The following is a 25,000-nucleotide window of genomic DNA, read 5'->3' on the forward strand; positions in this document are numbered from 1 at the left end:
AGCCTCTCCTCCTCCTCAGTTTTGGGCTTTTGTGGTTTGGGCTTGCAGTTACTCAGTTAGGCTACTCTTCTCCCCTTGGTTTCTGTTGGTAAGTAGGCTGGTTTTGTAGGATTCAACAAGGTTGTGTTTGGTGTCAGTAGAAAAGCTTGTTGTTAGGATAAATCAGAATGACAGTTGAAATGTGACAGTCTTGGCTAAAGCCATTTTTTTTCTCTTCTGATTAACCTATATTTGGTTTGAGACATCCTGTTGTTGTTGTTGTTGTTGTTGCCTTGTTGAAATCTGGGTCGCGTTCAGTAGAGACCAATGTTGTGGAATGTAAAGACATAAATGTATAGCCTAAAACATAATATTAACCTATATTTGGTTTGAGACATCCTGTTGTTGTTGCCTTGTTGAAATCTGGGTCGCGTTCAGTAGAGACCAATGTTGTGGAATGTAAAGACATAAATATATAGCCTAAAACATAATATACCTCTCTGAGTAAAGGAATCATGTAGATTAAAGGAATGTGATTCAGTACATTACACCCTCCTGAATGTGATTCAGTACATTACACCCTCCTGAATGTGATTCAGTACATTACACCCTCCTGAATGTGATTCAGTACATTACACCCTCCTGAATGTGATTCAGTACATTACACCCTCCTGAATGTGATTCAGTACATTACACCCTCCTGAATGTGATTCAGTACATTACACCCTCCTGAATGTGATTCAGTACATTACACCCTCCTGAATGTTGTAATTACACCCTCCTGAATGTGATTCTGATTCAGTACATTACACCCTCCTGAATCTACACCCTCCTGAATGTGATTCAGTACATTACACCCTCCTGAATGTGATTCAGTACATTAGGCCCAGTTCATTTCTTTGGATTGTAATCTTCCTTTGGCTGAAGGCCCAGTCCATTTCTTTGGTTGTAATTTCCTCTCTGTCTGTCCTTAGGCCCAGTTCCATTTCTTTGGCTGTAATTTCCTCTCTGTCTGTCCTTAGGCCCAGTTCCATTTCTTTGGCTGTAATTTCCTCTCTGTCTGTCCTTAGGCCCAGTTCCATTTCTTTGGCTGTAATTTCCTCTCTGTCTGTCCTTAGGCCCAGTTCCATTTCTTTGGCTGTAATTTCTATCCTCTCTGTCTGTCCTGTCTGTCCTTTGGCCCAGTTCCATTTCTTTGGCTGTAATTTCCTCTCTGTCTGTCCTTAGGCCCAGTTCCATTTCTTTGGCTGTAATTTCCTCTCTGTCTGTCCTTAGGCCCAGTTCCATTTCTTTGGTTGTAATTTCCTCTCTATCCTCTCTGTCTGTCCTTAGGCCCAGTTCCATTTCTTTGGCTGTAATTTCCTCTCTGTCTGTCCTTAGGCCCAGTTCCATTTCTTTGGCTGTAATTTCCTCTCTATCCTCTCTGTCTGTCCTTAGGCCCAGTTCCATTTCTTTGGTTGTAATTTCCTCTCTATCCTCTCTGTCTGTCCTTAGGCCCAGTTCCATTTCTTTGGCTGTAATTTAATTTCTATCCTCTCTGTCTGTCCTTAGGCCCAGTTCCATTTCTTTGGCTGTAATTTCCTCTCTGTCTGTCCTTAGGCCCAGTTCCATTTCTTTGGCTGTAATTTCCTCTCTGTCTGTCCTTAGGCCCAGTTCCATTTCGTTAGCTGTAATTTCCTCTCCATCCTCTCTGTCTGCCCTCAGGAGCATCAATATGCTGTCCTTCTGCAGTTGGTCAGGTTGAAATATCACCAAACGCCTTCAGGTTGAAGCTCCTCCTGGTAGAATCTGAGGGGCGATGGGGAACACAGCCACTAAATTCCGCAAGGCTCTGATCAACGGTGACGAGGGTCTGGCCTATCAGCTGTATGAGGGGAGCCCCCAGTTTAAAGAGAGCCTGGACCCCAACACTTCATATGGCGAACCCTACCAACATAACACTCCTCTGCACTACGCCGCCAGGCACGCCATGACACGACTCATCAGGTGAGGACATGACTCGTACGTCTCAGTGTTACCTGACCCTCTGGCCCATCTAACTGTATGAAGTCATCTGACATTGTGAGTCATGAAATGTGTTTAATAATATGGAAAACTGTGGAAAGAACCTGGGGGAGAAAATATATATTTACCAGAGAGACTGAAAATGTGCTTCCCTCTGTGTGATGGGGTTATAGCAAGGTTTCATAACGTGATTTTATTTGGCCGTCCCAAGTTTTCTGAGCAAAAGAAACAATATATACACTACCGGGCAAAAGTTTTAGAACCCCTACTCACGTTGGAACATTGCTGAGGGGGCGATTAGGCCTGGCTCGCGGTTCACGTTCCAATTCAGCCCAAAGGTGTTCGATGGGGTTGAGGTCAGGGCTGTGTGCAGACCAGTCAAGTTCTTCCACACCGATCTCGACAAAACCATTTCTGTATGGATCTCGCTTTGTGCACGGGGGGGGGGGGCGGCATTGTCACGCTGAAATTTGTCCGTCGGATTGCCAGATGGTGAAGGGTGATTCATCACTCCAGAGAACGCGTTTCCACTGCTCCAGAGACCAATGGCGGCGAGCTTTACACCACTCCAGCCGACGCTTGGCGTTGCGAATGGTGATCTTAGGCTTGTGTGCGGCTTGCTTGGCCATGGAAACTCATTTCATGAAACTTCCAACGAACAGTTATTGTGCTGACGTTGCTTCCCGAGGCAGTTTGGAACTTGGTAGTGAGTGTTGCGACCGAGGACAGATGATTTTTACGCGCTTCAGCACTCGGCGGTCCCATTCTCTGAGGTTGTGTGGCCTACCACTTCGAGGCTGAGACGTTGTTGCTCCTAGACGTTTCCACTTCACAATAACAGCATTTACAGTTGATCGGGGCAACTCTAGCAGGGCAGAAATGTGACAAACTGACTTGTTGGAAAGGCGGCATCCTATGACGGTGCCACGTTGAAAGTCACTGAGCTCTTTAGTAAAGCCATTCTACTGACAATGTTTGTCTATGGAGATTGCATGGCGGTGTGCTCGATTTTTATACACCTGTCAGCAACGGGTGTGGCTGAAATAGCCGAATCCACTAATTTGAAAGGGTCTCCACATACTCGTTTATATGTGATTGTATACAAATGGAAGCAAGGTCTGAAATGAATGTTTTTAGTCAAATAATACATCTGTTATGGTGGAAAAAAAGGACCTGCTGCTGAAATCAAGTTGTGTTCTATCATAGATTACCCAGGCAGGACACTGGTGAGGGTTCTATCATAGATTACCCAGGCAGGACACTGGTGAGGGTTCTATCATAGATTACCCAGGCAGGACACTGGTGAGTGTTCTATCATAGATTACCCAGGCAGGACACTGGTGAGGGTTCTATCATAGATTACCCAGGCAGGACACTGGTGAGGGTTCTATCATAGATTACCCAGGCAGGACACTGGTGAGTGTTCTATCATAGATTACCCAGGCAGGACACTGGTGAGGGTTCTATCATAGATTACCCAGGCAGGACACTGGTGAGGGTTCATAGATTACCCAGGCAGGACACTGGTGAGGGTTCTATCATAGATTACCCAGGCAGGACACTGGTGAGGGTTCTATCATAGATTACCCAGGCAGGACACTGGTGAGGGTTCTATCATAGATTACCCATTACTGGTGGACACTGGTGGGTTCTATCATAGATTACCCAGGCAGGACACTGGTGAGGGTTCTATCATAGATTACCCAGGCAGGACACTGGTGAGGGTTCTATCATAGATTACCCAGGCAGGACACTGGTGAGGGTTCTATCATAGATTACCCAGGCAGGACACTGGTGAGGGTTCTATCATAGATTACCCAGGCAGGACACTGGTGAGTGTTCTATCATAGATTACCCAGGCAGGACACTGGTGAGGGTTCTATCATAGATTACCCAGGCAGGACACTGGTGAGGGTTCTATCATAGATTACCCAGGCAGGACAGGACACCCAGGCTGCACACTGGTGAGGGTTCTATCATAGATTACCCAGGCAGGACACTGGGAGGGTTCTATCATAGATTACCCAGGCTGGACACTGGTGAGGGTTCTATCATAGATTACCCAGGCAGGACACTGGTGAGGGTTCTATCATAGATTACCCAGGCAGGACACTGGTGAGGGTTCTATCATAGATTACCCAGGCAGGACACTGGTGAGGGTTCTATCATAGATTACCCAGGCTGCACACTGGTGAGGGTTCTATCATAGATTACCCAGGCAGGACACTGGTGAGGGTTCTATCATAGATTACCCAGGCAGAACCCTCACCAGTGTCCTATCATAGATTACCCAGGCAGGACACTGGTGAGGGTTCTATCATAGATTACCCAGGCAGGACACTGGTGAGGGTTCTATCATAGATTACCCAGGCTGCACACTGGTGAGGGTTCTATCATAGATTACCCAGGCAGGACACTGGTGAGGGTTCTATCATAGATTACCCAGGCTGCACACTGGTGAGGGTTCTATTATAGATTACCCAGGCTGCACACGGGTGAGGGTTCTATCATAGATTACCCAGGCAGGACACTGGTGAGTGTTCTATCATAGATTACCCAGGCAGACATCGTCCTGAATGTCTTTTATCTGGACCCAGCAACAAACGGCCTGTTTTGGTTTCACCACTAATTCAATCTATTTATCTAACCGTTTGTTTAAACTTGTTTTATTTATCCAGCAACAGCCAGTCAGATGAGATAGTAGCATTTAGGTTACCGTGACGACTTGGAAATGACATTCAGTTGGTTTTTATTATCCCCTTAAGGACAAAATGGTGGCAGCGAGTTGCACACAAACAAAGCACAGACAGATGAAAACATGCTTTAAAAAAAATAAAAAAGTGATTAAATTAAGCGGTTCGTTTTTAAAAGATGACTTGTCAAGTATTAGAAATGGGGATTGTTTTTCCCTTTTTGTTTTCAATGGCTTTTCAAATGGGAGTTATTCACCACTATGGTTATGCTGTGTAAAACACCTTTTAGTTGTGTAAAACACCTTTTAGTTGTATAAAGCACCTTTTAGTTGTGTAAAACACCTTTTAGTTGTATAAAACACCTTTTAGTTGTGTAAAACACCTTTTAGTTGTATAAAACACCTTTTAGTTGTGTAAAACACCTTTTAGTTGTGTAAAACACCTTTTTAACTGTATAAAACACCTTTTAGTTGTATAAAACACCCTTTAGTTGTGTAAAACACCTTTTAGTTGTGTAAAAAACACCTTTTAATTGTATAAAACACCTTTTAGTTGTATAAAACACCCTTTAGTTGTGTAAAACACCTTTTAGTTGTGTAAAAAAACACCTTTTAATTGTATAAAACACCTTTTAGTTGTATAAAACACCTTTTTAACTATATAAAGCACCTTTTAGTTGTGTAAAACACCTTTTTAACTATATAAAGCACCCTTTAGTTGTGTACCTTTTAGTTGTGTAAAACACCTTTTAGTTGTGTAAAAAACACCTTTTAGTTGTGTAAAAAACACCTTTTAGTTGTATAAAACACCCTTTAGTTGTGTAAAACACCTTTTAGTTGTGTAAAACACCTTTTAGTTGTATAAAACACCTTTTAGTTGTATAAAACACCTTTTAGTTGTATAAAACACCTTTTAGTTGTATAAAACACCTTTTAGTTGTGTAAAACACCTTTTAGTTGTATAAAACACCTTTTAGTTGTGTAAAACACCTTTTAGTTGTATAAAACACCTTTTAGTTGTATAAAACACCTTTTAGTTGTGTAAAACACCTTTTAGTTGTGTAAAGCCTATGCGGTAGCAGCTATTCCCTGCTCTCTGTGCCCAGGATGGGGGGGAAGAGTGTTGTGTGTCTCTCTGTCCCATCTGCCCCTGCTAGGAACCATCTGTTAGACACGTCACAGGAACGTTCCACCCTGAGACTGAGCTACAAGCCTCCTTCACTCTCTACCGCTGTAGTTCTATAGCAGGACACCGACACCTATACAGCCAGTTCATTAGGCACCAAACAGAAGACATCCTACTGAAACAGGGAGTGACTACCTGGACTGTAGGGCTCCACTACTAGTTCCTCTAGTCTCTAACACTAGGGACTCTGTTACAGTACATTAGACATCCTACTGAAACAGAGAGTGACTACCTGGACTGTAGGGCTCCACTACTAGTTCCTCTAGTCTCTAACACTAGGGACTCTGTTACAATACGTTAGACATCCTACTGAAACAGGGAGTGACTACCTGGACTGTAGGGCTCCACTACTAGTTCCTCTAGTCTCTAACACTAGGGACTCTGTTACAGTACATTAGACATCCTACTGAAACAGAGAGTGACTACCTGGACTGTAGGGCTCCACTACTAGTTCCTCTAGTCTCTAACACTAGGGACTCTGTTACAATACGTTAGACATCCTACTGAAACAGGGAGTGACTACCTGGACTGTAGGGCTCCACTACTAGTTCCTCTAGTCTCTACCACTAGGGACTCTGTTACAATACGTTAGACATCCTACTGAAACAGGGAGTGACTACCTGGACTGTAGGGCTCCACTACTAGTTCCTCTAGTCTCTAACACTAGGGACTCTGTTACAATACATTAGACATCCTACTGAAACAGGGAGTGACTACCTGGACTGTAGGGCTCCACTACTAGTTCCTCTAGTCTCTACCACTAGGGACTCTGTTACAATACGTTAGACATCCTACTGAAACAGGGAGTGACTACCTGGACTGTAGGGCTCCACTACTAGTTCCTCTAGTCTCTAACACTAGGGACTCTGTTACAATACGTTAGACATCCTACTGAAACAGGAGTGACTATTTGGACTGTAGGGCTCCACTACCTAGTTGGGCAGGTAGCCTAGTCTCTAACACTAGGGACTCTGTTACAATACGCTAGACATCCTACTGGAAACAGGGAGTGACACCTAGTGACTAGTTCCTCTAGTCTCTAACACTAGGGACTCTGTTACAATACATTAGACATCCTACTGAAACTAGGGAGTGACTGGTAGGGCTCCAGGTAGCCTAGTGGTTCCTCCAGTCTGGGCAAGCCTAGTGGGACTCTGGTTGTTAGAAATTCATCCTTCCTTCCTTGTTGCATTGGTAAGCCAGTGGTTAAATGATTTGGGCAGGTGGTAGCCAAGGTTAGAGTGGTTAGTAACCCAGCCTGTTCAAATAGGGGCATGGTAGCCTAGTGGTTAGAGTGTTGGGCAGGTAGCCTAGTGGTTGGGCAGGTAGCCTAGTGGTTAGAGCGTTGGGCAGGTAGCCTAGTGGTTAGAGCGTTGGGCAGGTAGCCTAGTGGTTAGAGGGTGGGCATGGTAGCCTAGTGGTTAGAGCGTTGGGCAGGTAGCCTAGTGGTTAGAGGGGTGTTGGGCATGGTAGCCTAGTGGTTAGAGCGTTGGGCAGGTAGCCTAGTGGTTAGAGCGTTGGGCAGGTAGCCTAGTGGTTAGAGCGTTGGGCAGGTAGCCTAGTGGTTAGAGCGTTGGGCAGGTAGCCTAGTGGTTAGAGGGTTGGGCATGGTAACCTAGTGGTTAGAGCGTTGGGCAGGTAGCCTAGTGGTTAGAGCGTTGGGCAGGTAGCCTAGTGGTTAGAGCGTTGGGCAGGTAGCCTAGTGGTTAGAGGGGTGTTGGGCATGGTAACCTAGTGGTTAGAGCGTTGGGCAGGTAGCCAGTGGTTAGAGTGTTGGGCAGGTAGCCTAGTGGTTAGAGCGCCTAGTGGGAGGGTGGGCAGGTAGCCTAGTGGTTAGAGCGTTGGGCAGGTAGCCTAGTGGTTAGAGCGTTGGCAGGTAGCCTAGTGGTTAGAGCGTTGGGCAGGTAGCCTAGTGGTTAGAGGGGTGGGCAGGTAGCCTAGTGGTTAGAGCGTTGCCAGGTGGGCAGGTAGCCTAGTGGTTAGAGCGTTGGGCAGGTAGCCTAGTGGTTAGAGCGTTGGGCAGGTAGCCTAGTGGTTAGAGCGTTGGGCAGGTAGCCTAGTGGTTAGAGCGTTGGGCAGGTAGCCTAGTGGTTAGAGCGCTGGGCAGGTAGCCTAGTGGTTAGAGGGGTCGGCATGGTAACCTAGTGGTTAGAGCGTTGGGCAGGTAGCCTAGTGGTTAGAGGGGTCGGCATGGTAACCTAGTGGTTAGAGCGTTGGGCAGGTAGCCTAGTGGTTAGAGCGTTGGGCAGGTAGCCTAGTGGTTAGAGCGTTGGGCAGGTAGCCTAGTGGTTAGAGCGTTGGGCAGGTAGCCTAGCGGTTAGAGCGTTGGACAGGTAGCCTAGTGGTTAGAGCGTTGGGCAGGTAGCCTAGCGGTTTGAGCGTTGGGCAGGTAGCCTAGTGGTTAGAGCGTTGGGCAGGAGCCTAGTGGTTAGAGGGGTGGGCAGGTAGCCTAGTGGTTAGAGCGTTGGGCAGGTAACCTAGTGGTTAGAGTGTTGGGCAGGTAGCCTAGTGGTTAGAGTGGTTGGGCGGCATGGTAACCTAGTGGTTAGAGCGTTGGGCAGGTAGCCTAGTGGTTAGAGGGGTGGGCATGGTAACCTAGTGGTTAGAGCGTTGGGCAGGTAGCCTAGTGGTTAGAGCGTTGGGCAGGTAGCCTAGTGGTTAGAGGGTTGGGCATGGTAGCCTAGTGGTTAGAGCGTTGGGCAGGTAGCCTAGTGGTTAGAGGGTGGCATGGTAACCTAGTGGTTAGAGGGGTCGGCATGGTAACCTAGTGGGGCGTTGGGCAGGTAGCCTAGTGGTTAGAGAGCGTTGGGCAGGTAGCCTAGTGGTTAGAGCGTTGGGCAGGTAGCCTAGTGGTTAGAGCGTTGGGCAGGTAGCCTAGTGGTTAGAGCGTTGGGCAGGTAGCCTAGTGGTTAGAGGGGTTGGCATGGTAACCTAGTGGTTAGAGCGTTGGGCAGGTAGCCTGGTGGTTAGAGCGTTGGGCAGGTAGCCTAGTGGTTAGAGCGTTGGGCAGGGAGCCTAGTGGTTAGAGCGTTGGGCCAGTTTACCGAAAGGTTGCTAGATCGAATCCCCCGAGCTGACAAGGTATAAATGTGTCATTCTGCCCCCCTGAACAAGGCTGTTAACCCACTGTTCCCCGGTAAGCCGTCATTGTAAATAAAAATTTGTTCTTAACTGACTTGCCGAGTTAAATAATATTCCATTACATTTAAAACAAAGGAAGTACACGAGGCATTCCTGAAGGATTTCAACAGGATGTAGTTCTGTATCAGGGTACCAGTTTCTAGAAAGCTACTACTTAGCTACTACTTAGCTACTACTTAGCTGCTACTTAGCTACTACTTAGCTACTACTTAGCTACTACTTAGCTGCTACTTAGCTACTACTTAGCTGCTACTTAGCTACTACTTAGCTACTACTTAGCTACTACTTAGCTACTACTTAGCTACTACTTAGCTACTACTTAGCTGCTACGTAACTACTACTTAGTGCTATACATTATATGAAGGTTTAATAGGGCGTGTGTGTTTTCTCTAGGACAACATGCAGCGAACTACATTGACACGGAGACTCTTCATTTTCCCCGCGTTCTTCATCATACTGTCATTGTTACTTGTGGATGTGTCTCAAATTGCTTCCTATCCTCTACGTAGTATACTTCTTTTGACCACGCCTCCTACATACACAGACTTGATGTTATTGGCTGAGCCTGTCAGAGTAGCTGTGTGTACTCCTGCATCAGCATTCTTTTTTGAGTTCATCACACGCTCAGAGAGACGTTTAATTCTATGCTGTTATTTGTCATCGATACTAGTGGCCGTGGTCCTGTGTAGACGGTGGTTGGTTATCACTGTGGACATGAGGGGGGTTTTTTAGACCGTACAGAGGATAAACGAGTCAAGCGGTTAAAGTCAGATAAGCGTGTTTTCATCGTAACAACAGTGGAGTTGACAGTAGCCCCTGGCCTAACCATTACTGTGGAGAACAACCGCCATCTTGTTTGTTAACTGTTCCCACAGGACTGCTCCTCTGACCGACGCCCCCGTGAACCACGAACAAATTGATATTTCACTTTGCCGAACCATGATGAGTTACGGGCTGCGGTTTCTCTGTGTCCACAGTCTCTGGAAGGCTACTGTGGAGTCAGTGGGAGAATCTCAATTTGCTCACGTCCTGGAAGAGAAAGGTCAGAAGGAAGGGACCTCTGGCCTTCACATCCAATGGGTTTTGAGAATGCATTTGAGATTCTCCCATTGACTCAAGAGTAGCCTTCCATCAGCTTACCAAAGGTTGTACCACAGTAGAAAACTGTGTCTGGTAGCTCAGGGGGCCGTCAATGAGTAGCTCTCAAGTAGATACTGAGAAATATTCACTAGACCTTAATACTACATGATTAAATCTGTATATAAAAAAAAAAATCTAACATAATTTTAGCATTTTTTTTGCTTTCTATTTTCCCCCTACATCAATCGGTTAAATCACATTATTTAAAATGTTTTCATTCAGTTACTAAAGTAACAGTCCTGGCTGAGCCCCAATATGCGCTTCGCGGTTACGATGTCGCCTGTATACGCCTACTGGCAATGAAACAATTAAAAAGCACAGGATATTTGTACCTCGATAAAACGGCTCTGCTTTGGTAAGTAATATCTCAACCAAATAAGCCATTTCTACCCCTGTCACCTTTTTAATATATTTAAATACAGGAAAATTATTTGGTGGAATGTGCTCAGAAAAAAGCCAATGTTAATTTGCTTCGTCTCCAGTGGTCCGTAGGCCTACATGTTGACTCTGCTGGTCCGTAGGCCTACATGTTGACTCTGCTGGTCCGTAGGCCTACATGTTGACTCTGCTGGTCCGTAGGCCTACATGTTGACTCTGCTGGTCCGTAGACCTACATGTTGACTCTGCTGGTCCGTAGGCCTACATGTTGACTCTGCTGGTCCGTAGGCCTACATGTTGACTCTGCTGGTCCGTAGGCCTACATGTTGACTCTGCTGGTCCGTAGGCCTACATGTTGACTCTGCTGGACTCTCCGTAGGCCTACATGTTGACTCTGCTGGTCCGTAGGCCTACATGTTGACTCTGCTGGTCCGTAGGCCTACATGTTGACTCTGCTGGTAGGCCCTGCTGGTTCGGCCTACATGTTGACTCTGCTGGTCCGTAGGCCTACATGTTGACTCTGCTGGTCCGTAGGCCTACATGTTGACTCTGCTGGTCCGTAGGCCTACATGTTGACTCTGCTGGTCCGTAGGCCTACATGTTGACTCTGCTGGTCCGTAGGCCTACATGTTGACTCTGCTGGTCCGTAGGCCTACATGTTGACTCTGCTGGTCCGTAGGCCTACATGTTGACTCTGCTGATTCGTAGGCCTACATGTTGACTCTGCTGGTCCGTAGGCCTACATGTTGACTCTGCTGGTCCGTAGGCCTACATGTTGACTCTGCTGGTTCGTAGGCCTACATGTTGACTCTGCTGGTCCGTAGGCCTACATGTTGACTCTGCATGTTGACTCTGCGTAGGCCTACATGTTGACTCTGCTGGTCCGTAGGCCTACATGTTGACTCTGCCTACATGTTGACTCTGCTGATTCGTAGGCCTACATGTTGACTCTGCTGATTCGTAGGCCTACATGTTGACTCTGCTGGTCCGTAGGCCTACATGTTGACTCTGCTGGTTCGTAGGCCTACATGTTGACTCTGCTGGTTCGTAGGCCTACATGTTGACTCTGCTGGTCGTAGGCCTACATGTTGACTCTGCTGGCCTACATGTTGACTCTGCTGGTCCGTAGGCCTACATGTTGACTCTGCTGGTCCGTAGACCTACATGTTGACTCTGCTGATTCGTAGTCCTACATGTTGACTCTGCTGATTCGTAGACCTACATGTTGACTCTGCTGGTCCGTAGGCCTACATGTTGACTCTGCTGGTCCGTAGGCCTACATGTTGACTCTGCTGATTCGTAGGCCTACATGTTGACTCTGCTGATTCGTAGGCCTACATGTTGACTCTGCTGGTTCGTAGACCTACATGTTGACTCTGCTGGTTCGTAGGCCTACATGTTGACTCTGCTGGTCCGTAGGCCTACATGTTGACTCTGCTGGTCCGTAGGCCTACATGTTGACTCTGCTGATTCGTAGACCTACATGTTGACTCTGCTGGTCCGTAGGCCTACATGTTGACTCTGCTGGTCCGTAGGCCTACATGTTGACTCTGCTGGTCCGTAGGCCTACATGTTGACTCTGCTGGTCCGTAGGCCTACATGTTGACTCTCTGCTGGTCCGTAGGCCTACATGTTGACTCTGCTGGTCCGTAGGCCTACATGTTGACCTACATACATGTTGACTCTGCTGGTCCGTAGGCCTGACATGTTAGGACTCTGCTAGTCCATAGGCCTACATGTTGACTCTGCTGGTCCGTAGGACCTACATGTTGATTCTGCTGGTCCGTAGGCCTACATGTGGTCTCTGCTGGTCCGTAGGCCTACATGTTGACTCTGCTGTTCCGTAGGCCTACATGTTGACTCTGCTGGTCCGTAGGCCTACATGTGGACTCTGCTGGTCCGTAGGCCTACATGTTGACTCTGCTGGTCCGTAGGCCTACATGTTGACTCTGCTGGTCCGTAGGCCTACATGTTGACTCTGCTGGTCCGTAGACCTACATGTTGACTCTGCTGGTCCGTAGGCCTACATGTTGACTCTGCTGGTCCGTAGGCCTACATGTTGACTCTGCTGGTTCGTAGTCCTACGTGTTTTACAAGGCATTGGAAAAGCTCCCTCGTCTTTGTGCTTGAAATTGCAACTTATGTGACTTGTTAAGAAAATATTTACTCTTTGAGCTTATTTAGGCTTGTAATAACAAGCTGTGTTCTTTTAGGATTTCAGCATTCTCTGTGTTCTCTTAGGAATTCAACATTCTCTTTGTTCTCTTAGGAATTCAACATTCTCTTTGTTCTCTTAGGAATTCAGCATTCTCTTTGTTCTCTTAGGAATTCAACATTCTCTGCGTTCTCTTAGGAATTCAGCATTCTCTGCGTTCTCTTAGGAATTCAGCATTCTCTGCGTTCTCTTAGGAATTCAGCATTCTCTGCGTTCTCTTAGGAATTCAGCATTCTCTGCGTTCTCTTAGGAATTCAACATTCTCTTCGTTCTCTTAGGAATTCAGCATTCTCTGCGTTCTCTTAGGAATTCAACATTCTCTTCGTTCTCTTAGGAATTCAACATTCTCTGTGTTCTCTTAGGAATTCAGCATTCTCTGCGTTCTTAGGAATTCAGCATTCTCTGCGTTCTCTTAGGAAGTCAGCATTCTCTGCGTTCTCTTAGGAAGTCAGCATTCTCTGCGTTCTCTTAGGAATTCAGCATTCTCTGCGTTCTCTTAGGAATTCAACATTCTCTTTGTTCTCTTAGGAATTCAACATTCTCTTCGTTCTCTTAGGAATTCAACATTCTCTTCGTTCTCTTAGGAATTCAGCATTCTCTGCGTTCTCTTAGGAATTCAGCATTCTCTGTGTTGATCTCTCCAACCCCCTCTGAGGAGCTGAGGTTACATCCTATTGGTCTGATATCTGAGGTTAACTTTTACAGTAATACTATTGGTCAACAAGTCAGAATTTGAATCCAAACAACTCAGATGTTATGAAGGTGTCTTAGATTCATTGTTCTTTCTCTTATGTTCCTGACTTGCTGTGGTGAGAAACCAACACTCATTATTTTTCTCTCCCATGACCTCTGGGCCGTGGCACGAGCCATGGTTTCTTCATCTCTCCCATGACCTCTGGGCCGTGGCACGAGCCATGGTTTCTTCATCTCTCCCGTGACCTCTGGGCCCTGGCACGAGCCATGGTTTCTTCATCTCTCCCGTGACCTCTGGGCCCTGGCACGAGCCATGGTTTCTTCATCTCTCCCATGACCTCTGGGCCGTGACACGAGCCATGGTTTCTTCATCTCTTCCATGACCTCTGGGCCGTGACACGAGCCATGGTTTCTTCATCTCTCCCATGACCTCTGGGCCCTGGCCACGTGACCTCTGGGCCCTGGCACGAGCCATGGTTTCTTCATCTCTCCCGTGACCTCTGGGCCCTGGCACGAGCCATGGTTTCTTCATCTCTCCCATGACCTCTGGGCCCTGGCACGAGCCATGGTTTCTTCATCTCTCCCATGACCTCTGGGCCCTGGCACGAGCCATGGTTTCTTCATCTCTCCCATGACCTCTGGGCCCTGGCACGAGCCATGGTTTCTTCATCTCTCCCGTGACCTCTGGGCGTGGCACGAGCCATGGTTTCTTCATCTCTCCCCCATGACCTCTGGGCCCTGGCACGAGCCATGGTTTCTTCATCTCTCCCATGACCTCTGGGCCCTGGCACGAGCCATGGTTTCTTCATCTCCCATGACCTCTGGGCCATGACCCTGGTTTCTTCATCTCTCCCATGACCTCTGGTTTCTTCATCTCTCCCATGACCTCTGGGCCCTGGCACGAGCCATGGTTTCTTCATCTCTCACATGACCTCTGGGCTGTGGCACGAGCCATGGTTTCTTCATCTCTCCCGTGACCTCTGGGCCCTGGCATTCCTCAGCTCTCTCTGACCATGCTTAGAATAAAGCCTTGTAATGCTTGTTAAAACGCTTTGTAAGTGAAGCTTTAAGCCTTGTATGTAAATCCATTCATTTGACAAAGTCATTAAATATACTTGTATGTAGAATTCGGTTCAGACATTTCTTTATGGTCTGTTGCTGTAACTCAACTACTGTATTATTGACTGTACGTTTGTTTTACTCCATGTGTAACTCTGTTGTTGTTGTTTGTGTCGACACTGCTTTGCGTGATCTTGGCCAGGTGGCAGTAAATGAGAACTTGTTCTCAACGTGCCTACCTGGTTAAATAAAGGTCAAATTAAAGGTCAAATAAAACTGTAGTCTTTTGTATATTGCTATTCTTCATTATGGAGTCAGATAAAGATTTTAATAGGCTAGTCTTATTTACGTGTGTGTGTGTGTGTGTGTGTGTGTGTGTGTGTGTGTGTGTGTGTGTTTGCAAATAAATAATTTGCAAATAAATTCATAAAAAATCCTACAATGTGATTTTCTGGAAAAAGAATTCTCTCATTTTGTCTGTCATAGTTGAAGTGTACCTATGATGAAAATTACAGGCCTCTCTCATCTTTTTAAGTGGGAGAACTTGCACAATTGGTGGCTGACTAAATACCTTTTTGCCCCACTGTATATATATATACTGTATATACACATCAAATATTACTTCACTATAGTAAAATAGTCTGAGTTACTCACTATGTACTTGTACTTAAAGGGATAGTTCGGGACTCCCCCAGAGTGTGAGAAACTTGTGAATATCTTTTTTATGTCTCTCCATCCAGTATGAAGGAAGTTAGAGGTAGTTTCACTTTCCAATGCTAACTAGTGTTAGCGCAATAACTGGAAGTCTATGGGAACGGCTAGCATGTTAGCCATTCCCATAGACTTCAAGTCATTGCGCTAACAGTTTCACTTTCCAGTGCTAACTAGTGTTAGCGCAATGACTTGAAGTCTATGGGAACGGCTAATATGCTAGCCGTTCCCATAGACTTCCAGCCATTGCGCTAACACTAGTTAGCATTGGAAAGTGAAACTACCTCTAACTTCCTTCATACTGGATGGAGAGACATAAAAAAAAAATGGTAACCACAAGTTCATCTGAATCTGGGGAAGTAGATATAGAGCCTCATTGCCAAAATCCTGAACAATCCCTTTAAGGGTGATGGTGAAATTTTCAAAACGGTCATAAGTACCAAGTAAACCATGTCCCCCCTCTCCACCAGGTCCTTTCTCTTCAGTAAGGACGGCAACCCCAACAAGCGTAACGTTCACAATGAGACGTCCCTCCATCTCCTCTGTATGGGCCCCCAGATCCTAATGGGGGAGGGGCCTCTGCAGCCGCGGCTGGCCCGACCCGAGCTGGACGAGATGAAGAGGGCAGAGTGTCTCCAGATCATCCTGAAATGGACCGGAGCCAAGCTGGACCAGGGAGAGTATGAGAACGCCAACGTCAACTCCACTGACAATAAGAAGAATACATCGCTGCACTACGCAGCCGCCTCGGGGTTGAAGAAGTGTGTTGAGGTGCGAACCCCTTCCCATAGCCCTGCCCCATAGACACTTCCCATAGCCCTGCCCCTTAAACACTTCTCATAGCCCTGCCCCATAGACACTTCCCATAGCCCTGCCCCTTAGACACTTCATAGCCCTGCCCCATAGCCCTGCCCCATAGACACTTCCCATAGCCCTGCCCCTTAGACACTTCCCATAGCCCTGCCCCATAGACACACCTTCCCATAGCCCTTAGACACTTCCATAGCCCTGCCCCTTAGACACTCCTCATAGCCCTGCCCCATAGACACTTCCCATAGCCCTGCCCCTTAGACACTTCCCATAGCCCTGCCCCTTAGACACTTCCCATAGCCCTGCCCCCTTAGACACTTCTCATAGCCCTGCCCCTTAGACACTTTCTCATAGCCCCATAGCCCTGCCCCTTAGACACTTAGCCCTCAGACAGCCCTGCCCTTTCCCATAGCCCCCCTTAGACACTTCTCATAGCCCTGCCCCTTAGACACTTCTCATAGCCCTGCCCCTAGACACTTCCCATAGCCCTGCCCCTTAGACACTTCCTCATAGCCCTGCCCCTTAGACACTTCTCATAGCCCTGCCCCTTAGACACTTTCCAGCCCCCTCATAGCCCTGCCCCTTAGACACTTCTCATAGCCCTGCCCCTTAGACACATAGCCCTAGCCCTGCCCCTTAGACACATAGCCCTGCCCCCATAGCCCTGCCCCTTAGACACTTCTCATAGCCCTGCCCCTTAGACACTTCTCATAGCCCTGCCCCCTAGACACCCATAGCCCTGCCCCTTAGACACTTCTCATAGCCCTGCCCCTTAGACACTTCTCATAGCTCATAGCCCCTAGACACCCATAGCCCTGCCCCTTAGACACTTCTCATAGCCCTGCCCCATAGACACTTCTCATAGCCCTGCCCCATAGACACTTCCCATAGCCCACCCCTTAGACACTTCTCATAGCCCTGCCCCTTAGACACTTCTCTCATAGCCCTCATAGCCCTGCCCCTTAGACACTTCTCATAGCCCTGCCCCTTAGACACTTTCATAGCCCTGCCCCATAGCCCTGCCCCTTAGACACTTCTCATAGCCCTTAGACACCATAGCCCATAGCCCATAGCCCCTGCCCCTTAGACACTTCTCATAGCCCTGCCCCTTAGACACTTCTCATAGCCCTGCCCCTTAGACACTTCTCATAGCCCTGCCCCTTAGACACTTCTCATAGCCCTGCCCCTTAGACACTTCTCATAGCCCTGCCCCTTAGACACTTCTCATAGCCCTGCCCCTTAGACCCATAGCCCTGCCCCATAGACACTCATAGCCCTGCCCCTTAGCCCTGCCCCTTAGACACTTCTCATAGCCCCTTAGACACCCCATAGCCCTGCCCCTTAGACACTTCTCATAGCCCTACCTCATAGCCCTGCCCCATAGACCCATAGCCCTGCCCCTTAGACACTTCTCATAGCCCTGCCCCTTAGACACTTCTCATAGCCCTGCCCCTTAGACACTTCTCATAGCCCTGCCCCTTAGACACTTCTCATAGCCCTGCCCCTTAGACACTTCCCATAGCCCATAGCCCTATGCCCCTTAGACACTTCCTCATAGCCCTTAGACACTTCCCATAGCCCTGCCCCTTAGACACTTCTCATAGCCCTGCCCCTTAGACACTTCTCATAGCCCTGCCCCCCTTAGACACTTCTCATAGCCCTGCCCCTTAGACACCCATAGCCCTGCCCCTTAGACACTTCTCATAGCCCTGCCCCTTAGACACTTCCATAGCCCTGCCCCTTAGACACTTCTCATAGCCCTGCCCCTTAGACACTTCCCATAGCCCTGCCCCTTAGACACTTCTCATAGCCCTGCCCCTTAGACACTTCTCATAGCCCTGCCCCCCCCACATAGCCCTGCCCCTTAGACACTTCTCATAGCCCTAGACACTTCCATAGCCCTGCCCCTTAGACACTTCTCATAGCTACCCCATAGCCCTGCCCCTAGACACCTCATAGCCCTGCCCCTTAGACACTTCTCATAGCCCTGCCCCTTAGACACCTCATAGCCCTGCCCCTTAGACACTTCTCATAGCCCCTAGACACCCCATAGCCCTGCCCCTTAGACACTTCTCATAGCCCTGCCCCTTAAACCCCATAGCCCTGCCCCTTAGACACTTAGCCCTGCCCCTAGACACTTCTCATAGCCCTGCCCCTTAGACACTTCTCATAGCCCTGCCCCTTAGACACTTCTCATAGCCCTGCCCCTTAGACACTTCCCATAGCCCTGCCCCTTAGACACTTCTCATAGCCCTGCCCCTTAGACACTTCCCATAGCCCTGCCCCTTAGACACTTCTCATAGCCCTGCCCCCCTTAGACACTTCTCATAGCCCTGCCCCTTAGACACTTCTCATAGCCCTGCCCCTTAGACACTTCTCATAGCCCTGCCCCTTAGACACTTCTCATAGCCCTGCCCCTTAGACACTTCTCATAGCCCTGCCCCTTAGACACTTCTCATAGACACTTCTCATAGCCCTGCCCCCCTTAGACACTTCTCATAGCCCTGCCCCTTAGACACTTCTCATAGCCCTGCCCCTTAGACACTTCTCATAGCCCTGCCCCCCTTAGACCCTTCCCTTAGACAGCCCTAGCCCCTTAGACACTTCTCATAGCCCTGCCCCCTTAGACACTTCTCATAGCCCTGCCCCCCTTAGACACCTTAGACACTTCTCATAGCCCTGCCCCATAGCCCTGCCCCATAGCCCTTAGACACTTCTCATAGCCCTGCCCCCCTTAGACACACTACTTCCCCTGCCCTTCCCATAGCCCTGCCCCATAGACACTTCCCCTGCCCCTTAGACACTTCCCATAGCCCTGCCCCTTAGACACTTCCCATAGCCCTAACACCTCATAGCCCTGCCCCTTAGACACTTCTCAGACAGCCCTGCCCCTTAGACCTAGCCCTGCCCCCATAGACACTTCTCATAGCCCTGCCCCTTAGGCACTTCCCATAGCCCTACCTTAGACATATAGCCCTAAGCCCCCTTAGACACTTCCCATAGCCCTACCCATAGACCCAACCCGCCCCTTAGACACTTCTCATAGCCCTAGCCTTAGACACCACAGCCCTGCCCCTAGACACCCATAGACACTTTCATAGCCCTAGGCACTTCCCATAGCCCTACCCCATAACCCTAACCCGTAGGCACTTCCCATAGCCCTACCACATAACCCTAACCCGTAGGCACTTCCCATAGCCCTACCACATAGCCCTAACCCGTAGGCACTTCCTATAGCCCTACCACAGCTTCCTAACCTTAGACACTTCCCATAGCCCTACCACATAGGCACTTCCCATAGCCCTACCAACCCCACTTCCCTGTAGGCACTTCCCATAGCCCTACCACATAGGCACTTCCCATAGCCCTACCACAGCCCTAACCTGTAGGCACTTCCCATAGCCCTACCACATAGGCACTTCCCATAGCCCTACCACAGCCCTAACCTGTAGGCACTTCCCATAGCCCTATCCCATAGACACTTGTTTCCTAAATCCCCTTTCCCAAGCCAGGGCTCTCCAACCCTGTTCCAGGAGAGCTACCCTCCTGTAGGTTTTCACTCCAACCTGATTAAAAAAAAAAAACCTGCTAATTATTAGAATCAGGTGTGCTAGATTAGGCTTGAAGTGAACCTATAGGAGGGAAGTTCTCCAGGAACAGGGTTGGAGTGAACCTATAGGAGGGTAGTTCTCCAGGAACAGGGTTGGAGTGAACCTATAGGATGGTAGTTCTCCAGGAACAGGGTTGGAGTGAACCTATAGGTTCTCCAGAACAGGCTTGGAGTGAACCTATAGGAGGGTAGTTCTCCAGGAACAGGAACAGGTTGGAGTGAACCTATAGGAGGGTAGTTCTCCAGGAACAGGCTTGGAGTGAACCTATAGGAGGGTAGTAGTTCTCCAGGAACAGGCTTGGAGTGAACCTATAGGAGGGTTATCTCTACAGGAACAGGCTTGAAGTGAACCTATAGTGAGGGAAGTTATAGGAACAGGGTTAGAGTGAACCTATAGGTAGTTCTCCAGGAACAGGCTTGGAGTGAACCTATAGGAGGGTAGTTCTCCAGGAACAGGCTTGGAGTGAACCTATAGGAGGGTAGTTCTCCAGGAACAGGCTTGGAGTGAACCTATAGGAGGGTAGTTCTACAGGAACAGGCTTGGAGTGAACCTATAGGAGGGTAGTTCTCCAGGAACAGGGTTGGAGTGAACCTATAGGAGGGTCGTTCTACAGGAACAGGATTGGAGAGAACCTATAGGATGGTAGTTCTCCAGGAACAGGGTTAGAGTGAACCTATAGGAGGGTAGTTCTCCAGGAACAGGCTTGGAGTGAACCTATAGGAGGGTAGCTCTACAGGAACAGGGTTGGAGTGAACCTATAGGATGGTAGTTCTCCAGGAACAGGCGTGGAGTGAACCTATAGGACTGTAGTTCTCCAGGAACAGGCGTGGACTGAACCTATAGGATGGTAGTTCACCAGGAACAGGGTTGGGGAGCCCTGTCCTGGGCACCTCTGTAGATCTGATCAGATTTCACAACAAGGAACATCTGTCTTGTTGATTTTCCTCTTAACATCTCATATACAGGTAACTGCCAAGATAAAGGAAACACTAAATGAGGTTATAAAGTATATTGAAAGTAGCTGCTTCCACACTTCCCATCATGCTTAGGGTCAGGTATAAAAATGCTAGGCAGGCCATTATGTTGTCTCCCATGGCTATGTCCCCGTAGAATGACAATGCCCCCAATCCAGAGGACACGAGTGATCACTGAATGGTTTGATGAGCATGAATACGATGTGAACCATATGCCGTGGTGGCCGCCTGTCACCAGTTGAACCAACTCAATTGAACGTTTATTGGAGATTCTTGAGCGGCGCCTGAGACGTCCGTTTTCCACCACCGTCGACAAAACAACAAATTATGGAATTTTCTCGTGGAAGAATGGTGTCGCATCCCTCCAATAGAGTTCCAGACACTTCCTCCAATAGAGTTCCAGACACTTCCTCCAATAGAGTTCCAGACACTTCCTCCAATAGAGTTCCAGACACTTCTTCCAATAGAGTTCCAGACACTTCCTCCAATAGAGTTCCAGACACTTCCTCCAATAGAGTTCCAGACACTTCCTCCAATAGAGTTCCAGACACTTCCTCCAATAGAGTTCCAGACACTTCCTCCAATAGAGTTCCAGACACTTCCTCCAATAGAGTTCCAGACACTTCCTCCAATAGAGTTCCAGACACTTCCTCCAATAGAGTTCCAGACACTTCCTCCAATAGAGTTCCAGACACTTCCTCCAATAGAGTTCCAGACACTTCCTCCAATAGAGTTCCAGACACTTCCTCCAATAGAGTTCCAGACACTTCCTCCAATAGAGTTCCAGACACTTCCTCCAATAGAGTTCCAGACACTTCCTCCAATAGAGTTCCAGACACTTCCTCCAATAGAGTTCCAGACACTTCCTCCAATAGAGTTCCAGACACTTCCTCCAATAGAGTTCCAGACACTTCCTCCAATAGAGTTCCAGACACTTCCTCCAATAGAGTTCCAGACACTTCCTCCAATAGAGTTCCAGACACTTCCTCCAATAGAGTTCCAGACACTTCCTCCAATAGAGTTCCAGACACTTCCTCCAATAGAGTTCCAGACACTTCCTCCAATAGAGTTCCAGACACTTCCTCCAATAGAGTTCCAGACACTTCCTCCAATAGAGTTCCAGACACTTCCTCCAATAGAGTTCCAGACACTTCCTCCAATAGAGTTCCCAGACACTTCCTCCAATAGAGTTCCAGACACTTCCTCCAATAGAGTTCCAGACACTTCCTCCAATAGAGTTCCAGACACTTCCTCCAATAGAGTTCCAGACACTTCCTCCAATAGAGTTCCAGACACTTCCTCCAATAGAGTTCCAGACACTTGTAGAATCTATCCCAAGGTGCATTGAAGGTGTTCTGGAGGCTGGCGGTGGCCCAACGCCCAATTAAAACACTTTATGTTGGTGTTTCCTTTATTTTGACAGTTACCTGTGAACAGTGACTCTCCTCTCCCTCTGGTTCCTAGGTAAGAGAAACCCCACCTCGTTGACTATTCTCTCTTTCCAATGAATGCCATGTCTCTTCTCTCTGTCTCTCTCTCCTCTCGCTCCTCTCTCTCCTCTTCTCTCTCTCTCTCTCTTTCTCTCTCTCTCTCTCTCTCCTCTTCTCTCTCTCTCCTCTCTCACTCCTCTCTCTCCTCTTCTCTCTCTCTCCTCTCTCTCTCTCTCTCTGTCTATCTCTCTCCTCTCTCGCTCTCTCTCTCTCTCTCCTCTCTCTCTCTCTCTCTCTCTCTCTCTCTCTCTCTCCTCTCTCTCTCTCTCTCTCTCTCTCTCCTCTCTCTCTCTCTCTCTCTCTCTCTCTCTTCTCTCTCTCTCTCTCTCTCCTCTCTCTCTCTCTCTCTCTCTCTCTCCTCTCTCTCTCTCTCTCTCTCCTCCTCTCTCGGACCTCTCTCTCTCTCTCTCTCCTCAGCCTGGAGTCTCTCTTCTCTCTCTCTGCTCTCTCTCTCTCTCTCTCAGTCTCTCTCTCTGCTCTCTCTCTCTCTCTCTCTCTCATAGAGGCAGAGTACACTGCTCTGGGCCACAGAGGGGTAGGCTCTCTCTCCTCTCTCACCTCAGTCTGGCCCCTCTCTCTCTCCTCTGTCCTCCTTCTAGATTCTAGTAAATAAGGAAGCGGACCTGTTTGCGGAGAATGAGGACCGTGAGACGCCGTGTGACTGTGCAGAGAAGCAGCATCACAAGGAGCTGGCCCTCAGCCTGGAGTCTCGGATGGTCTTCAGTCTGGCCCCAGAGAGCATAGAGGCAGAGTATACTGCTCTGGACCACAGAGAGGTAGGCTAGATACTAGATATCCCTACTGTAGTGTAGTTACCTCACCATGTCTTCAGTCTGGTCCCAGAAGGCATAGAGGCAGAGTACACTGCTCTGGGCCACAGAGAGGTAGGCTAGATACCTCACCATGTCTCCAGTCTGGCCCCAGAAGGCATAGAGGCAGAGTACACTGCTCTGGACCACAGAGAGGTAGGCTAGATACTAGATATCCCTACTGTAGTGTAGTTACCACACCATGTCGTCAGTCTGGCCCCAGAAGGCATAGAGAAGGTATTTTTCAATACAGTCTTTGACTGCAGTCCAATGTTGTTGTAGGAAATGAGCTGACCACTTGAACAGCCAGGCAGAACTGTCAGCTGCTGGGCTATTGGCCACACTATAGAAACATTATTAGTGTTGGAGTCCCATGCATGTGACTGTCCTGCTCTCTGTCTCTCTCGTCTGTCTGTCTCTCGTCTCTCCACTCGGTGTCTCTCTCTCTTGTCTGTCTGTCTCTCGTCTCTCTGTCTGTGTCTTTCTCTCTCTGTCTCTCTCTCTGTCTGTCTGTCTCTCGTCTCTCTGTCTGTGTCTTTCTCTCTCTGTCTCTCTCTCTGTGTCTGTCTGTCTCTCTCTCTCTCTCTCTCTCGTCTCTCCACTCTGTCTCTCTGTCTGTGTCTTTCTCTCTCTCTCTCGTCTCTCTCTCACTGTGTCTGTCTGTGTCTTTCTCTCTCTGTCTGCCTGTCTCTCTCTCTCTGTGTCTGTCTGTCTCTCGTTCTCTCTCTCTCTCTCCCTCCAGCTATACGAGGGTCTGAGGCCTCAGGAGCTGCGTCGCCTGAAGGACATGCTGATAGTGGAGACGGCAGACATGCTGCAGACCCCTCTCTTTACTGCTGAGGCTCTGCTTAGAGCACATGGTATGGACCACACCTACCTACCTACCGTCCTACCTACCTACCTACCTACCTACCTACCTACCTACCTACCTACCTACCTACCTACCTAACTACCTACCTACCTACTTACTTCCTTCCTTACTTCCTTTGTTTTTACCCTGCTGCTACTCGCTGTTTATTATCAATGCCTGGTCACTTTGCAAATGACCTCGACTAACCTTTACCCCCACACGTTGACTCAGTAGGTACTAGGATCCTCCTGGGACCTAGAGAACCTGGGACCTAGAGAACCTGCTGTTGACTGGGACCTAGAGAACCTGCTGTAGACTGGGAGAGAGAGAACCTGCTGTAGACTGGGAGAGAGAGAGAACCTGCTGTAGACTGGGAGAGAGAGAGAACCTGCTGTAGACTGGGAGAGAGAGAACCTGCTGTAGACTGGGAGAGAGAGAACCTGCTGTAGACTGGGAGAGGAGAACCTGCTGTAGAGAGAGAACCTGCTGACTAGACTGGGACTGGGAGAGAGAGAACCTGCTGTAGACTGGGACCTAGAGAACCTGCTGTAGACTGGGACAGAGGGAACCTGCTGTAGACTGGGACAGAGGGAACCTGCTGTAGACTGGGGCCTAGAGAACCTGCTCTAGACTGGGACCTAGAGAACCTGCTGTAGACTGGGACCTAGAGAACCTGCTGTAGACTGGGACCTAGAGAACCTGCTGTAGACTGGGGCCTAGAGAACCTGCTGTAGACTGGGGCCTAGAGAACCTGCTGTAGACTGGGACAGAGGGAACCTGCTGTAGACTGGGACCTAGAGAACCTGCTGTAGACTGGGACAGAGGGAACCTGCTGTAGACTGGGACCTAGAGAACCTGCTGTAGACTGGGACCTAGAGAACCTGCTGTAGACTGGGACCTAGAGAACCTGCTGTAGACTGGGACCTAGAGAACCTGCTGTAGACTGGGGCCTAGAGAACCTGCTAGACTGGGGCCTAGAACTGGGGCCTAGAGAACCTGCTGTAGACTGGGGCCTAGAGAACCTGCTGTAGACTGGGGCCTAGAGAACCTGCTGTAGACTGGGACCTAGAGAACCTGCTGTAGACTGGGACCTAGAGAACCTGCTGTAGACTGGGGCCTAGAGAACCTGCTGTAGACTGGGGCCTAGAGAACCTGCTGTAGACTGGGGCCTAGAGAACCTGCTGTAGACTGGGACAGAGAACCTGCTGTAGACTGGGGCCTAGAGAACCTGCTGTAGACTGGGGCCTAGAGAACCTGC

General features: G+C 48.6%; 1 protein-coding gene and 1 long non-coding RNA gene across 4 annotated transcripts in view; one reads left to right on the top strand and one right to left on the bottom strand.

The window, feature by feature from the left end:
• The window catches only part of LOC112241718 (ankyrin repeat and IBR domain-containing protein 1-like), a 60,592-nt gene that overhangs the window by 5,837 nt on the left and 29,755 nt on the right, over positions 1–25,000 (top strand). The window contains exons 1-5 of one of the 3 annotated variants that reach the window (XM_042316894.1): positions 1–88; positions 1,684–1,965; positions 15,669–15,969; positions 22,683–22,859; positions 23,635–23,752. The exon at positions 1–88 is cut by the window's left edge and continues 40 nt beyond it. In XM_042316894.1, coding sequence (XP_042172828.1) covers positions 1,778–1,965; positions 15,669–15,969; positions 22,683–22,859; positions 23,635–23,752 — 784 coding nt within the window. In that variant the 5' untranslated portion in view covers positions 1–88; positions 1,684–1,777. Of the gene's footprint in view, positions 89–1,683; positions 1,966–15,668; positions 15,970–22,682; positions 22,860–23,634; positions 23,753–25,000 lie in introns of those variants that run through there. The other 2 variants (XM_042316893.1, XM_042316895.1) reach the window with 2 other exon arrangements.
• On the bottom strand, positions 17,774–18,889 carry LOC121845460. The gene is made up of 4 exons (XR_006082568.1): positions 18,857–18,889; positions 18,331–18,462; positions 17,961–18,010; positions 17,774–17,837 (listed from the first exon to the last, which is right to left on the bottom strand). It is a non-coding gene; the product is annotated as an uncharacterized LOC121845460 (long non-coding RNA).

This window comes from Oncorhynchus tshawytscha, unplaced genomic scaffold, assembly GCF_018296145.1.
Source record: "Oncorhynchus tshawytscha isolate Ot180627B unplaced genomic scaffold, Otsh_v2.0 Un_contig_4095_pilon_pilon, whole genome shotgun sequence".
Taxonomy (NCBI): domain Eukaryota; kingdom Metazoa; phylum Chordata; class Actinopteri; order Salmoniformes; family Salmonidae; genus Oncorhynchus; species Oncorhynchus tshawytscha.